Source organism: Leiobunum rupestre, chromosome 2, assembly GCF_980474605.1.
Source record: "Leiobunum rupestre chromosome 2, qqLeiRupe1.1.hap1, whole genome shotgun sequence".
Lineage (NCBI taxonomy): Eukaryota > Metazoa > Arthropoda > Arachnida > Opiliones > Sclerosomatidae > Leiobunum > Leiobunum rupestre.
Window position 1 is genome coordinate 19,590,776 of NC_143385.1, and position 17,141 is coordinate 19,607,916.

A 17,141-nucleotide genomic window follows, 5' to 3' on the forward strand; every position below is an offset into this window, starting at 1 on the left:
CATTAATGTGGTTACGTTGGTTTTATTTATTTTGAGATATGCGCTGTTGATTAGCGTTCACTATTCAGTTAAGGGTTTTTTATGCGTTATAAGCCGGGAATTGTTAACGGTAAAGTGTTTTTGCTTTTTTCTATTTCAATTTTCATTACCGTGGGTATATGGATTGTTATCTTCTGGATTTCTAAGTATTTGAATTACCTTGTTGTTTGATTGGGTTATTATTATATATTTGTTATTGCATATATCTGCTAATACAAGGTTTATTACTGTGGGTATTTCGATTGACTTTTTGTTGATTCCCAAGTATTTTAATTAACTTGTTTCTTGGTTGGGTTATTATTATATATTTTTCTATTGATTATTTTTCTTGTTATATATCGTCTATGGAAAGTGTTGATAATGTGGGGGAGAATTCATATCTACGATTTTTTATTTGCATTGATTTTTATCGGCTTCGTTGGGCTGTCGTCATGAGCCCATGCCGTTTTTATTAGGGATTTCACTTATAGTTTTTGTTTTCGCTTTAAATTTGATTTCCATATTTGTTAAATTATTTAATGTAATGGGTTGGTTTTTGTGTTTAAAATATTTTTCGCACGTATAAATTACGTTTCGTGAGCGTTCTAATAAATGTTAATTTTGTATTTTCTATTTCTCATTTTTGTTGCTTTGTTAATTTCATAACGTTTTTGGTCTAAAGTTGGTTTTCTGTTCTATTGATATTTGAAATTTGCTTAAAGTAATAATATTTATTATAATTATAATAAAAAATATTCTACTGGATGCGATAGCACCGGGATTATGTTTTTTGGTGGACGCTTTGAAAATTGCGAAATAATGTTGGGTGCCCTGTCCAGTAGCTAATACGCCCAAGAGTAAATTCTTCCGAGGAGAGGTATATTTTGGCAAGCTTGCCAACTTGTTTTATTTAAACCGCAATGATTTATTTTAGACTATTGATTTCCGAATCTCAACGGCATTTTATTTGTTCTCTATCTCAAAGATAATATTTCTATCAATCCAAGTATCGAATTGCATCGAGTAGATTTTAAAAGATATATTTTTTTATATAAATATCAGATTCAATCGTTTTCTCAGACACCCAAAGGCATGAACGTTTTGGGTTAGATTAGTCTCCTTATTAAAGAAATAATATTACTTTAAAAATGTACTTTAAACTACTTTTCGCCATAGTGTTATCGCATTTGCTACTTCCAACAGAAGCAAACGATTTCTCGTCGTTACTTATCCAGAAAAGAACAGATGCATTCAGGAGAGAGTTCGAGTCCTCATGCGATCACAACGCGAACTGTTCCATGGTCGCTGTGTTTGCGGCAGAGATATGCGCGCAACCGACGTCCTCCCCTTTTTGTCAATCAGACTGCAAGTTCCTCATACGAAGACTGTCTCAATTGGCCACCAACCTCAAGGTGATCGACGACGCACTGACCGAGTTGACGGACGACTGCTCTTACAAAGACATACCGCAGCCTGACCATGCTCCAAACAAATGCCATGATACGACTGAAGGATGCGAACAAAATAAAAACTACAAACTTGAGCTTGACCTAAGAATGACTCCTGACGGGAAAATGGTCATTGGGAACTCAAATGTGAGCGTAGTAGTGCATTAAATATCTTTAGTGCTCTTTACAAAATATATCCCTTATTCCAGAGAGACAATTTAAAAGACTTCCTCGTTAGATGAATAACAATAAATCTTAACAACCCTAATTAGGATAACATTTTTTTATTTAATAATATTAAACTCAATATGTTAAATTGTAATAATCCTTGTTTTAAAGTATTAATTGATATGTACAATGATTTAAAATAGTGGATTACCATTTATACCGTAAATAGGGAAGACCTTTTCATATTGGTTGCAATTTTTCTAAATATGACTAATGGCTTTCATTTCATCCAGATTCAAAATACAGATGAAGGGGTGGAAAAGTTTAGCGCAAATGCAACAGAAACCGAGGTGAATGTTTTGTCGCAAATGCATGCTTTCCTAAAACTAGAGCAAAACTCTATAAACATGTATTAACTTAAAGTAAAAGTAATTACCTCTTATTGCACATTAAATACATAGTTTTATTTTAAAACGGGAAAACTAATTTCGTTATTCTATGCATTTATTGTAAAATAATGACTAATACATTTTAGTTATTATTATTATTTTTACGATATTTTATGTTAGAGTGACACTTGTAGCTTAATTAATTAAACTTGTATTAAATAATGTAAAATTTGAGATATTGACGACTCAAGTTCCAAGGTGGATTCAGAGTATGAAATGTATTTGCCTTAGAACACCAAGAATGAGCCACTCGCGAGTGAACCTGGGAACGAAGTTAACATCGAAAGCCACGAACCGTCGAGATGCTCTGTTGGAGAAAGTGAGACGATTTTAGCGGGAGAAGTGTCCACAGCTCCTTGCGACTCGGTTTACGGAGAACGATACGGAGGAAAGGCTATTCAGTTTTGTACTCAGTCGGGGGTACTCTTACAGGTAAGGTCACTTTGCCTGTTCATTTTAATTCATATCTCAACTGGAAAGAATGTGATAACAGTAATGATATTAATAAAAAAGTAGCTTATCTCTATAGACCAATGAAATCACTCATATAGAGATATCATTTTATCAAAAACTGAGCTATAAGCTTAAATAGCTTTCACTACCATTATCGCAAGCTTCGTCGTCTCTAGCCCTAAATTAATTATAATTTTTGGAATAATCAACATTTAGTTTGTGGGGAGGTTTCGATAACCACTGGGCTAAAATAAACAAAAAAATTGGACCCTTTCTAATTTTAGTCGCTTAAAATCCTGTATTGTTTTACCTATTCTATTCTATTACATTTTCTTTCCGACGGCCTCAAATCTGCGTATCACGATAACTGTCTTAGTTTTAGTTATAAACAGATAATCAGTAGTACATGTACGTGTCAAAAAATTGGCTTTACATTACTCATGATCTCATTATTAATAAGTTGTTATAAAACAAGTGCAGTTATACTACGCGAAATTTAAATTTTTGAGCACCATATCATTAACAGAGCTCTGCTTTGTGCGTGGAACCGGAATACGCCCCTTTCCATTTATCACCGAGGGCCAGAGGACCAATGAGAACTGAGCCACTTCGGGGAACAGTGGATTTGACGAAATACAAAAAAGACATCGAAACCGCTTCGAAGGTTCTCGGAAAGGTAAAAGACGCTTTGGGCAACAAGAAACTGCAAGATTTCCTTCCAATCGCCAAGAACATCGCTAGCGTTCTGGGTCCTGTCGGAATTGCCTTCCAAGTGGTTCTTTTTTTCATTCCGGACGGACCAGACGAGAAACACGAAGCTATCATGTCCAGCCTCAGAGTAAGCCGATTTTCATAACATGCATTTTGTTTTAAACTTTCCAATAGGCGCTTAAATAAAACATCTTCCCAGAAATTGCAAAGAAGTTATATTTCCGACAGCCAGGACTCATAAGTTATTATTTATATAGTGCTTGTTGAAATATTAGAAAGCTGGAAACTTTCTCGAACGTAACAAAGGAGTATAGGTATCCTTCTTGACGTAACATCGGTTTTTTGCTAAGCCTTAACATACCGAAAATGTTACCTGGTTAAAAGGAAACACTTGTTGCATACCGTACTGCAAAAGTTTAGTTTAGTAATTTTATACGAAATGAATTAACTCTGCCTCCATGAGAAGCTTTAAAATTGCCCGGTATTATAAAACTATTACATATAATTTTAATTATTTATACCATAAAAATAATATTATCTTATTATACTTAGTTTTAGTAACATTATATATTTTACCTTCAAATATATTATCGAAAATTAACATTAGTATGTTCCTTATACACGTGAGCCGACGCGTTTCTTATCTAACGCAAAATTCTCATGAGGGTAAAAACGCGTCTCCAGTGGCTTAAATATAACTTTTTGGCTAGCCATTCTAACCGTTTAACCGACCGACCGGAAAAAAAGCTCCTTCTTAGATGAATTTGGAGAGGGGAGTAAAAGCCGAGTATCTTTTATTGAAGCGTCCATTCCGTTTAAATTTATAAACACTGAGTTCTGAGTTCTGCCTTATCTTCCCATCCCCCAAATTAAAAATTAGCAACCTCGAAAATGTCAATTAAAACTAATAGTAAATTCCGTTCTTCGTTGACGAATATAAAATGCCTCATGAGCGTAAGTTAACATAAATATAAAATATAACTTCTTATACAGACGTTGCTAACCATTTGTAAATATAGCGGAAACTCTTTAATAATCTTGTGATTTTATGTAGACCAAATCTAGGATTTACTAGATCCAATCAGATGTTGATAGGCCTCGTGCGTTGTTTAATTTTTTTTCACAAGTAGGGCCACCTAACTATCGGACTTTAAATTTAATATATATTAAAGCTCACTGCTCGTTCAATATTCTCTCTGCACTACAGCTGAAAGTTCAATTCAAAAGGTCATCTGCTATTACTTCACATATTTAGTTGACGGATATTAAGGCAGAGGGCGCTATATTTTATAAGGTCGAAAATTTTGACACCCTTTTTTAATATTCTTTAATTTTTATTTTTATTTAGATTCTGGAAGAGAATACGGAGTTAATTTTACGCAAAATTAATAAACTAGAGTATGTAATTCGCAAAGAATTGCAAGACAGCAAAATAACAGACATGATCGTTCAATTACAAAACGTGGAGTCGAGCTTTAAGAGATACGCTTCCAATCCGACACCTGGTATGAAGCGAGACGTTTACAAAGCATGTGGAAAGATTTCGGGTAGTTCCCTGGTGGAGTACTTTTTATATATTTTCAACAGCAGATCGTTGATGGATCTCGCCCAAATGTACGATTTCCATCGCAATGAATTTATGGAGGAGCTGGGAAACGTAGCCCTTGTCAACAGGTAAGCAGACAAAAGTGTTTCGTTTAAGGGGCTAAAAATCGTGTATCTTAAAACCCTTTGAAGTACTTAGTTCGTTTTTTGCATATTAAAGTCCCGAAACGTTTCTTAACAATGGAATTAAAGAAAAGCAGAATTTTTAATATTTTAGGGGTGGTTCTACATATTTATGGGTTTTGCAATGAGCAGTAGAACGACTGAGTCACGTGACATACAGAGATAAAATACCTCATATTCGTCCTAAATGGTCCAAATGATTATGTAGACCTTTAAATTGATTTAGAGCGTGAGGATAGCGAAGACTTATTTTTGAGGAACGATATTTTTTTAAGTCAACTTGAAAATGTTGCAAGATAGCTTCCTCCGCTTCTCCGTGTTTGCTGCCTTTTTTTACCAAAATACAGTTTGAAAAAGGTATATATTTTCGGGGTCGTTGCTATTTACCCCCAACTTTCGGGGGCAATGAGCATCGACCGCGCGGATCAAGCTATTTACCCCCAATAGCCAGGCTAAGCAATTTCGGGGGTAATTAGTCTGTTCCGCGCTATCGTTGCTAATTACCCTCGATCGTGTATTCCCGTGGGTAAATAGCTTCAACCGCGCGATCGAAACTATTTAACCCTGGCTTGAAAAAAGCCTAGAATATCGGGGGCAAATAGTAGTATCAGGCGTAAAAGGCTAATTTCCCCCATAAATTTTGGTTTTTACTGTTTCGGTGGTAAATAGTTTTGGCAGAGTGTAGTATGCAATCTACTCCCAAAAGTCGGGGCTTGGCTTTTTAGCGGTAAATAGTTTATATTATTTATATTACGTGAAATTAGAACCAATTTCATCTCCATTTTATTATTGATTTTCTATCCAGTGATACGGGTTGTATATAAAGGCCAAAATTTGATATTATATATTTAGTTGACAAAGGATTAATTATAGATAACATGATTTTTTTGGTTCGTCTTGTCACGGTTTTATATTTATTAAGGTTTACCCCCATTTCGCCCAAAATAGTTCTCCCAATTCCAATTTCTCCCAATCCCATTTCTCCCAATTCCCGTTTCTCCCAATCCCATTTCCCCCAATCCTATTTGTCCCAATCCCATTTGTCCCAAAATAGTTATCCCAAATCCCATTTGTCCCAAAATTTCACTTGGTATAAACATGAATCTAAGTTTTATTTGAATTTGCAAGTACATCAAATTTAGCCCATTTCATTTTACATCGAATCCCCATAAAAATATATATTACATGAAATAAGTCAAAGTAATTCTTTATATTACTACAATTAGGATATGCCTACTAACAAAAGAAATAACCCAAATTATACTTTCAAGTGATAAAATGTTCACCACAATACTATGAATATGGTAAACATAACCTAACCTAATCTAACCTAACCTAATCTAACCTAACCTAACCTAACCTAACCTTACCTAACCTAACCTAACGCCAAGTCAATTCACATATTCACAAAACGGTAAACTTACTTTGTTTACCGATTCCAAAGGGCTGGACTCAACTGCCGTCTTCTTTGGAAAATAATGATTGGGAGAAAGGGGAATCCATTTTTTTGGGAATATTGATCGTTGGGAGGAATGGGAATCAATTTTTTTGGGAAACTTGATCGTTGGGAAAAATGGGAATACATATTTTTCGGTTAAATGAACTCCGGTTCGGAGAAATGGAATTGGGACAAATGGGACACCATGTTTTTGGGAGAACTGATAACTTTGGGAGAAGGTAAAATTGGGATAAATGGGAACATACCTTTATTAAAAGAGACAATTAGGGTAGTCTATAAAAGTCTAAAGAAAGTCTACAGTTGGAATTTCTGGCTTGTAATTTAGTTTTTTACTCGAAGATCTATTTGATCCAAGTTTCGCGTTTTTTGTTTGCTCGAAGACCAATCGGTACGAGTTAGTAGTAAATTTTTAAATTTCTTCAATTTTGTTTAGGATTTAGCTATATTATCCCTTTTAATTCTGGACTAATCTACTTTTTCGCGTATTTTATCATCCGAAACATAATTCAAACTGAAGACATATCATATTTCGTGATATTTTTTGTAACACATTTTTTAAAACACATTTAAAGAGGTAGTTTATTAAGGTGACAAAGGTTTGTTACGTATATTTAGAAGAAAATTCACATTTCCTGATATTTGATATCTCTATAGCCCCTGGAACAGACAATCACATAATTACAGATGATGAAGTTACTTCTCTTGAATGTAATAAACAATTAATTTCAATTCTAATAGCAATTATAATGAAAAGTTTCGAACTTTAGAGACTTCTCTTATTATCGGGACAAATTGTCATTGAAAATGAAAGCCCCATTTTTCGGGGGTAAATAGCATGATACGCCCGGCGAACTCTTTCTTTCCCACCGAAACTGAGATATTAATCATTTTGGGGGGGGGGTGAAAATTAAAGGCAACATTCGATGTTACTATTTGCCCCCGACTTTCTGGGCTTCATTCTGGTTGGGGTAAAACAGCTTTTTACGCGCGGTGTAAGATAATTAAGCCCGAGCACTTAAAGTTGGGGGTAAATAGCAACCATGGCGCGGAACAAACTATTAACCATCGAGATTGCGTATCTCCGACTTACGGGGGTAAAAGATCTGCCCGCTATTTACCCCCAAAAGGCGAGGGTAAATAGCCATAATCCAAGCCTCAACTATTTACCCGAAAGTTGGGGTAAAACGTCTGGCCGCACGGCCATTACTACTTACCCCCGAAAGTAGAGGGTAAATGTGTTTTCGAATTCTTAACTTAAAATAATGTTTTTTTATGTCAATATTTAAAAGGCGGTAATATTTTAAATTTTAGCGCATAAAAAATAATTTTGTATTTAAACAGCCACACTATTCACCTCTGTAGCTTATTAATTTTCATTTGGTTATATTTAATTTAATTTGTTTCGTTATTATTTTGCTTTCAGTATTCGCGCCATGTCGGCTGAGCTGAAATGTTTCGCGATGGAAGCTGGAGTTACAAAAGACGACATTCAACACATGGCGAAAGACCTCGAACCGAAGCTGGTAACGATTACCCAAAAGATAAAAGAAGCCTACGACAACGTCATTCCAAAGTACGCCATTAGCAAACAGTTGGAAAATGACGTGAAAGACTTACTCCAGATCGGCGGAAGTAATGCAGAGTTAGCTCCCAAAATAAGATCTTTTTTGGAAAAATCTTACGATTATTATACTTTCGGCGTCATTGTGCAGAATGAGGCGAAGGAATACAAATTTCGCGGAATTAATACCAACTGCTGGGTTTGCGTTGGCACCAACATTCCCGGAGCATTATACGTTAAGAATTATCGCGGCAAAAATGTCATGGTCATTTATTCCAATATCGAGCGATGCATTCCCACAAACGCGCTACATTACCTTGACTCAATTATCCTCGATTACGAGCCGTGGAAATTATTCCGGGGGTCCAAAGATACCCAAGACATGTCGAGCGCAGTTTGGAGAAAATACGGATCTTCAAGCTCGGACCGTAGCAAAAGGAGGTCTGATGAACCGTTCAGTGCAATAATTCTAGCTAAATACCTCGAAATCGAGCACACCTCTCAAGCACCCTCCAACGCTATCGGTATTTGGTTTGGTCCTTCTTACTACAAATTTTTCTACACCTGTTAAAATGAACTTTGAAAATAATAGAATTGTCAATAATCACTTTCATGTTCTATGTTACTGAGCGCTGCCAAAAACAGTCTGCATTTATCATTTTAAAACGTACACGGAACTAGATGGTTTGACATTGTTTACGTCCCTTGTTAAAGAACAATAAAAGTATAATAATTTACATAAATGTAACACTTCCTATTCTTCACAAGCAAAAGTTTTGAGTTCGCTTTCCAACGAGTCACACGTAGCTTTTGACAGCGCCTCACTAGGGGGAGATTTTCTTCTGGTGATGACGTCCGTTCGTTACTAGCTCTTAGTTAAATGGTCCCCAAAGTTACAAACTTATGAAACAATATCATAGACTTATGAAGAACGCCTAGTACGTTATTAGCAAATGCAATCGAAATTACAAAGCACTGGATGATTCAGTGTCATCATATTTTATACTGTCATTATGGTTTGGCTTAAAATTGTATACCAATTTTTGCTGAAAACTTTTTAAGTAATTAACAATTATAAGTAACTGAAATGTTCTTCAGCTTACCTCAATAACTTTTGCAATAATCAGCTAGAATAATTTTTTCTTTGCCTTTTCACTGATTAAATATATTACCAATGATAACTTTGTTCTTAAGAACTTACAAATAAATTTTATTAGCTAATTATAGGCTTATTTTTTTACGAAAACATTGGATATTCAGGAGGCCAACGATTTTATGTAAATTTGCTCCAAAATTTAATTGAGGACCACAACAAAGTTTATTTCTGAACTTTGAAATATTCAAATAATGTTACAAATAAATAATGAATAAAACTTAAATATAATTACAAAAATGGTTTAATTATTCCGCCGTCGGCTGCAATAAATCATGATACGAAATGTCTGTACTAGCTAAATTCGTCGTCGAAATTATTTATCATCTGCAAAGGTGTCTGGTATACGGGGGGTGGGGGTTATGAAGTGCTTTGGGGTATGGTCGAGTGGTGTTAGGTCATTTGAACGTGGAGGCTATCTTACCGGACGATTTTAACCAATCCAACAATTAATCTGGAAATTTGGCGTTTAGATAATTCATAACATTTCGTTCTTAATGAGCTGGAGCACTATGGTTCTTGTACCATTGGCGTCTGAAATCGTCCAACGGAATGTTGCCCAATTCCTCCGCTAGCTTGTTTTGAATTAAAGCTTAGTAATTGTGATCATTTACGTGGTTTGGAAGAAATAATGGATCAATAAGGTTGTCGTCTGCCAGACCTGCCTAAACATTAAATCGAAATTGCTGCTGGTGGTGACGCGGAAATCCCCAGTGAGTGCTTACGTGGTTAAATGGCCCAACCCTCGAAAATTAATATTCTTCAAACACCGAGGGATTGCTCAATCCAATCTGGGATTACACAAAGATAACGCGGATTTTACAAAGATTACGGGGATGACGTAAATGTTACGCGGAGTACGTGAAGATTACGGTGATTACGCAAAGATTACGGTGGTTACGCAAATATTACGGTGATTACGCAAATATTACGGTAATTACGCAAAGATAACGCGGATTTTACAAAGATTACGGGGATGACGTAAATGTTACGCGGAGTACGTGAAGATTACGGTGATTACGCAAAGATTACGGTGGTTACGCAAATATTACGGTGATTACGCAAATATTATGCGGAAAACGCGAATATTACGAGGATTACGCAAAGATTACGGTGATTACGCAAATATTACGCGGAAAACGCGAATATTACGGGGATTACGCAAAGATTACGGTGATTACGCAAATATTAGGCGGAAAACGCGAATATTACGAGGATTACGCAAAGATTACGGTGATTACGCGAATATTACGGGCATTACGCAAAGATTACGGTGATTACGCGAATATTACGGGGATTACGTAAAGATTACGGGGATTACGCAAATATTACGCGGAAAACGCGAATATTACGGGGATTACGCAAAGATTACGGGGATTACGTGAAAATTACGGGGATTACGCAAAGATTACGGTGATTACGCAAATATTACGCGGAGAACGCGAATATTACGGGGATTACGCAAATATTACGCGGAAGACGCGAATATTACGGGGATTACGGGGATTACGCAAATATTACGCCGAAGACGCGAATATTACGGGGATTACGTAAAGATTACGGGGATTACGGGGATTACGCAAATATTACGCGGAAAACGCGAATATTACGGGGATTACGCAAAGATTACGGTGATTACGCAAATATTACGCGGAAAACGCGAATATTACGGGGATTACGCACACATTACGGGGGTTACGCAAATATTATGCGGAAAACGCGAATATTACGGGCATTACGCAAATATTACGGGGATTACGGGGATTACGCAAATATTACGGGGATTACGGGGATTACGCAAATATTACGCGGAAAACGCGAATATTACGGGGATTACGCGGGGATTACGGGGATTACGCAAAGATTACGGTGATTACGCGAATATTACGGGGATTACGCAAAGATTAGGGTGATTACGCAAATATTACGCGGAAAACGCGAATATTACGGGGATTACGAAAAAATTACGGGGATTACGCAAATATTAAGCGGAAAACGCAAATATTACGAGGATTACGCAAAGATTACGGGGATTACGCAAAGATTACGTTGATTACGCAAATATTACGCGGAAAACGCGAATATTACGGGGATTACGCAAAGATTACGGTGATTACGCAAATATTACGCGGAAAACGCGAATATTACTGGGATTACGCAAATATTACGGTGATTACGCAAATATTACGCGGAAAACGCGAATATTACGGGGATTACGAAAAGATTACGGGGATTACGCAGATTATGCAGAGTACGCGAAGAACACGCCGAGATTACGTACTCTTTTCGGGAAGGCTGTACATTGATTGCGCGTAGTGATCAGCTCCTCGTCAGAGATAAAGGGTAGACAATGAAAATCAGAGTTTTCATCGAAGAAGAAGAAACTTTTATTTTCGTTCTCCACGGCTAATGCGCACACTCTACACTGCACTAGTCCTCCCTCACATAAACTTCGCGTCAGAAGTGTGGAGCCCTCCTTTGTTGGGGGACCAGGATCGGTTAGTGAAGGCACACAACCGCTTTACAAAACTCACCAGGGGCCTGGAGAAACTTTCTCCTGACGCCAGAAATAGAGTGCTCAATGTCGATTCTCCAACGACACGCCACGCTTTAAAGGACATTATCCAAGTCTGGAACATCTGGGCTGGGAAATCCGCTTTGAATCCTGAGAACTTTTTCACGTTTGATGCCCTCCGTAGGACCAGGGGCCATGATGCCAAGATCGTCAAACCTCGTGTTAAGACGTCTGTTCGACAATGGCACTTCTCATTCCGAACTATCGAACTCTGGAACTCCTTACCTAAAAAAGTGCTGGCTTGTCAATCCCGTTGCGCTGTGCGTCGTCTGGTTCGGAATCACCTCTGTCAAAGAATGTTGTAGACTCCCTCTTTGTTCGACTGGCCAGTTTTGTCCAGTTTTGTCTTGTTTTGTTGTATTAGCCTCATGATTCAACACGGTTTTTTAATTTTTTTATTTTTTTTTAATTTTGTTCTGTTTTTTTTTTTATCTTAAACCCATTTTGTGCTTCCGCGTAGTTTCTTCTTTAATCAAAATTTTACATATCCTTCTATTATGTCTTTTGAATTTCTACGCTCTGCTGTCGGGTACTGCAAGATTGTACACAAGCTATAACTAGCTTAACGATCTGTATCTTTTCTTCTTTCAAATAAATAAATAAATAAATAAATAAGTATCCAAAATCGAGATGCAGAGCTCTAATCGGCGTTCCATGTATGCGTCATGTAGCGCTTGGTAGAGGGTTGTTCGGTATGGATGAAACTTTTACGGCGAAGAACTCTATAGATTTTATTCGTTGCTGGACCCAGGTCGATACTTGCACGTCTGATGCTTGCACGGTGTTGGGATTTTGAACCAGTTTCCCACTGATGTACAGTCCGGTATGAATTTCAGGGATGGATATTTCTGTGGGACCAAATACCTCTACAAATGAACGCTCAAAAATTACGTTAACTTTGTTTAATTTGAATCTCGCTAAGCCTACTTTTTTCACCGAAGGAATAAATAAAACGTTTTACAAACGATTTTAATGCGAGACTGATTTGTTTTCTTATTATTTCGCGCGCTGCGCGCCAGCTCGTGTAACGAAAGGATAATATACTTATGCAAATATTATACAAAATTTCGATATGACTTTACAAGGTAGTTTAGCGGTTACGTTGAAATTTAGATAATTACATATAGTACAGGGTAGATAAGTGAAAAAAAATATGCTATTGCCGAAAATATCAGAATCGAAAGGGATTAGGGTCGAATACCACCTCCCAAAAGTCCCCAAGCCTCAGACGCCGGCTTTCGCCACCATCTTGGAAAATGGCTGTCGTACCGGAATTGCACTTATCTCTGGAAATACTTCTTCGATTTTTATGTTTTTGGTTTCAAAACGAGCTTTATAGTCTTATTTCAGTTCAGTTTCTATATGTCCAAGTTTAAGTAAAATAAATAAAGTCAAATTTAATTTTTTCAGTTTTTTGCTAAACATTATTAGATTTAGGTCAACAAATTTTAACAATTAACTTTTAAAATTTCTACAAACTAAGTTTAATAAGGGTCTGGTCGTGCTTAATACAATGGTATAAACCTTGTCAAAATCGGTTTTATATAACATTAGTTGTTAAAGGAAACGCTACACCCCAAAGTTTTAGTGTATAAAACTAGATGAAGTAAATAAAGCAAAATGTGTTATTTAGTCATCGTCTTCAATGCAGAGTTCGTGAGTCCCCACGACAATGGAAACACATACAGTCGATATAAGTTTTGACCTAGAACAAATTGCAAGAGAACTTGTTATTTTTGCTTCTAGATGAAAAATATTCGCTGATTTTAATAACAAACGGGTTGCCGCTCTACCTTGTTTCCTCCCCCCCCTTTTTGCCCCTTTTTTATGTGAAAAGTACTTATTCGCCTGTAGCTCAAGTTCTGAGTAACTTATTTGATTACCAAATACATTTTTGGAACGCTCACGTTCTTATCTATAATTAAGGTTCTATAGTAAATATCGCTACCTTTAGCCGTTAACAAGTTGGGCGAGTTTTTTATTCAGCAAACATGTTGACCATTGGAGAGTTTTTACACATATTGTTACAATTGGTGCATGCCATATTACACTCCAAATTGTTTTTTCTACATGAACATTTGTTATTCGAACAGTCAGTTTTACAGCCGCATCGAATGACATTTAAGGGGTAGCTTGGAGCCATGGATTCGTTCGATTTTATTGGCGTTAATACATCATTAACAAGTTTCCAGCCCCATTCTAAAGGGTTTAACGTATTTCCCAGCCAATACTGGACTTGTTAGTAAACTCGGAAGCTATGATACTTTAGCGCATTTAATGTAGGAGGCAAGGATTCAAGGTTTATTTCTTTTTTCGATTTTCCAACCTTTTCTGTGAAAATTCGAAACTTTAGGTGTAGTTAGTTCATGAATTTCTTCGTTCATTCGACCACAATAGACCTCTAACATACATTTTTCAAAGGTTAATTTTATATCGTCTTGTTTTCGTTTCGGTGCACGGAAAATTGAAGCGTGTTCTCGGAAAATCTTACTTTTTGTTAGTAACTTTAATCCATGTGCTTTTCCGACGCCATAAAATCTAGAAGTTTTATCACATCCGAGAAAAGCGTGTACGAAAAGTATATTATGGCAAACTTCTTTACCTAACTTTTCCTGTACATTTTTGATACTGAAAACTTTGTATTTCTGAGCTTGACTTTTTGGTTCACTTCTAAAACGTATATCTTTGCTTTCCTCATTTGTATGCTCAAGAAGTAGTATCAGAAGGTCGGTATCTTCACCAATTTGTTCCGTAACCTGTAGCTCCGATTACTGAACAGCGGCCATGACTATGTCGTAATCGGCGTCAGAAACTGCATTGTGTATATATACAGTGCATACAGCTTCGCGAAGGTTTTAGTTAGATGAGTGATAAAAGCTGTTTATTTTCGTCATTATTTAGAAATTGATCCTTTGATATTTCAATTTTAATATCCAACTCGAACGAAACTGAAATACCTGGGGCTTTTTGTTTTCGTTGTTCGTGGACGTGATCTTTCGTTGATGGGCCAGACTCGTAACCGTCAAAAACCACAATACACGAGTTGTACTTCTTAACGTAGTCAACGTACAACTTTATAGAAATGGAATAAAAATAACAGCGTTATGACTAAAGCAAACGTATTTTCAAAAATATGGGGAATGGTTGTTGTCCCTCACTGAATTTCGAAATTGACTCCGCCATTTTAAACTGGCAACTGTGTATCAACGTAGTTTGTAAGTGGGAAATTATAATTCCTTTACACATAGCCCCTGCATAAACCCATTTATAATTATCGCCGTAATAAAAATGGCTAATAATTAATTTTAATTGGAAATTTTGGTAAGAAGAACAACTAATTGTCAAAATAAAAGTGACAAGAGTAAGTATTTTACCCAATAAAGCGAATATACACTAGTCGTGGGGTGGCCTCAACAGGCTCAACAGGTATAGGAATATTGGTGTAACCAAAATCAAATCCTTTTTTAATTTGTATTTATAACAATCTATCAATACGAAACACATATAATGTATTAAAATTCGAAAAACAAAGCATTTTTGGCTGACTTTCTTACCTTGAACTTAAAACAATTAACGATATCATTATCACTGGCACTTACAGATATTGCACTGTCTTTTTTTAATTCTTGGTAATGGAGCTAATACATTTTTAACGAAAGAACACGGAATTGGAGATCTCGGTCGTCTTTCATAATATTCTCCAGCCAAGGCCAGACTTAATCGGCTGTTTTCCGTTTCATTCTCTACCACGATTATAATTTACTGCGTATCAAATTTCCTAAATGATTTTTTTGGTATTAGCTATTTAAAAAAATAACTCTCTTAACACTGCCTTATCTAATACTAGGCCTAGAAATGACGGCCCTGCCAATTTTTTTTTGACATTTTCTATCTGACAAGTTTTTGCGTTAAAGGACGCTTTCCTAGGTTTTTTATTTTGGGTTGCGCAATTTCTAGGCAATCGGATACTCTGTAGGGAATGGCGGATTGTGCTTGCTGATGAATTTCTCGCTGCTTAATCACAGTTATTTCTGCAATTTCTTATAAAATTTTATTTTTTAAATATATAAAAAGCATACGTAATATTTATACAGGCATACTACTAAATAAAAATTGAATTTAATTGATATTATCAAACTTTATTTGTGTAAGCCTTGGCAATAACCAACTAATATGTAAATTTATTTTCATTAAAGACACTTTGTTTTCAACTGTGGAAACTAAAGAAGAAAAATGGTTAACGTATGCATTATACAGGGTTGCAAAAAGGATGGAAGTCAAACCACAACAGTAAGCCTCCATTATTTCCCCAAAAATAAGCAACTACGAGAAAAATGGCAAGATATTCTCAAATGTAAAGTCTATGAAAATTCAAGAATTTGCAGCAAACATTTTAAAGATAGCGACTTCAATATTTCAACTAGTATTAAAAAAAGATTATTACCGAATGCCATTCCATCGGTCTTTAATGGCGAGCCATTGGCTAAGAAATCAAAGCTAGATATTTAAAACACACCCACCAAAGTCAATCCAAAGAATCAGCCTATTTTAATTCCTAGTCATATTTCCGTCTCGAAAAATCATAATTGCACAAATGTTAATAAGGAATCAAAGCTATACCAAGAAGAAAATACTCCAACAAAATCTCAAACTCCTCAGAAGAGATCACCTCTTGTACAAACTCAAGCCTTAACTATTAAAAGCCAACAGAGCAACAATAATGGTGCTATATCAGGAAAAAAATTATTTCTTGAAAACCATATCGAGTCAGCGGATTTAAACATTAGTCCAACTTCAATGAAGAGATCGAAAATCATACTTGATATACTATCTCCAAAAAAGTTAACCCGAAAAGCCGAAAATGTTTTGAAAGATATTCGTGATGTGCATAGTCAAGAATACTGTGATATACAGCTAAATTGTGATCCAACCCCTAGTACTTTTCCAAGAATTGACCAAGTTCCTTATGAAACTCCCAACTTTATTAATACTCAAAATGTTGGTATTCAAGTATCAAATATAAATCAAAACAGAAAGTCAAACAAACCAACGTCATCCCGTAAACAAGGACGAATTATTGCCAAACTTAAAAAACTTAGAAAAAGCGCATGCACGTGCTCAAAAACTTGAGGCAAAATTGAAAGATTTTAAAAGTAACACTACGGTATTGGGAAAAAATGTATTACCGCAAATAACAAAAATTAACAATGCAATAGTTAATGAAAGTCTCAAGGCAAATATTTTAGCAGAGCAGTTGTTTTTCTTTGGTAAAAAAAAGCAAAGTTTACAGATTCAACAATAAGAGTAAGTGTGCTGTGGAACCAGAAATCACCCGCTGCTTATAAGTACTTAATTTGCCTCACCCCAAGACAAATAAACGCTACCTTGGGAGTACATCAGGTGAAACGGGGGTAACTT

The 17,141-nt window shown here is 36.0% G+C and overlaps 1 protein-coding gene across 1 annotated transcript; it reads left to right on the top strand.

Annotated features, from left to right (window-relative positions):
• The first annotated feature begins 1,166 nt into the window (after nt 1-1,166).
• LOC149956304 (uncharacterized) lies at nt 1,167-16,853 on the top strand. Its single transcript, XM_090166839.1, has 7 exons — nt 1,167-1,613; nt 1,928-1,984; nt 2,315-2,515; nt 3,063-3,374; nt 4,596-4,921; nt 7,858-8,519; nt 16,249-16,853. Exons 1-7 carry the CDS (start codon nt 1,167-1,169, stop codon nt 16,851-16,853), a joined length of 2,610 nt encoding a protein of 869 aa, XP_090022965.1.
• Nucleotides 16,854-17,141: the final 288 nt, after the last annotated feature.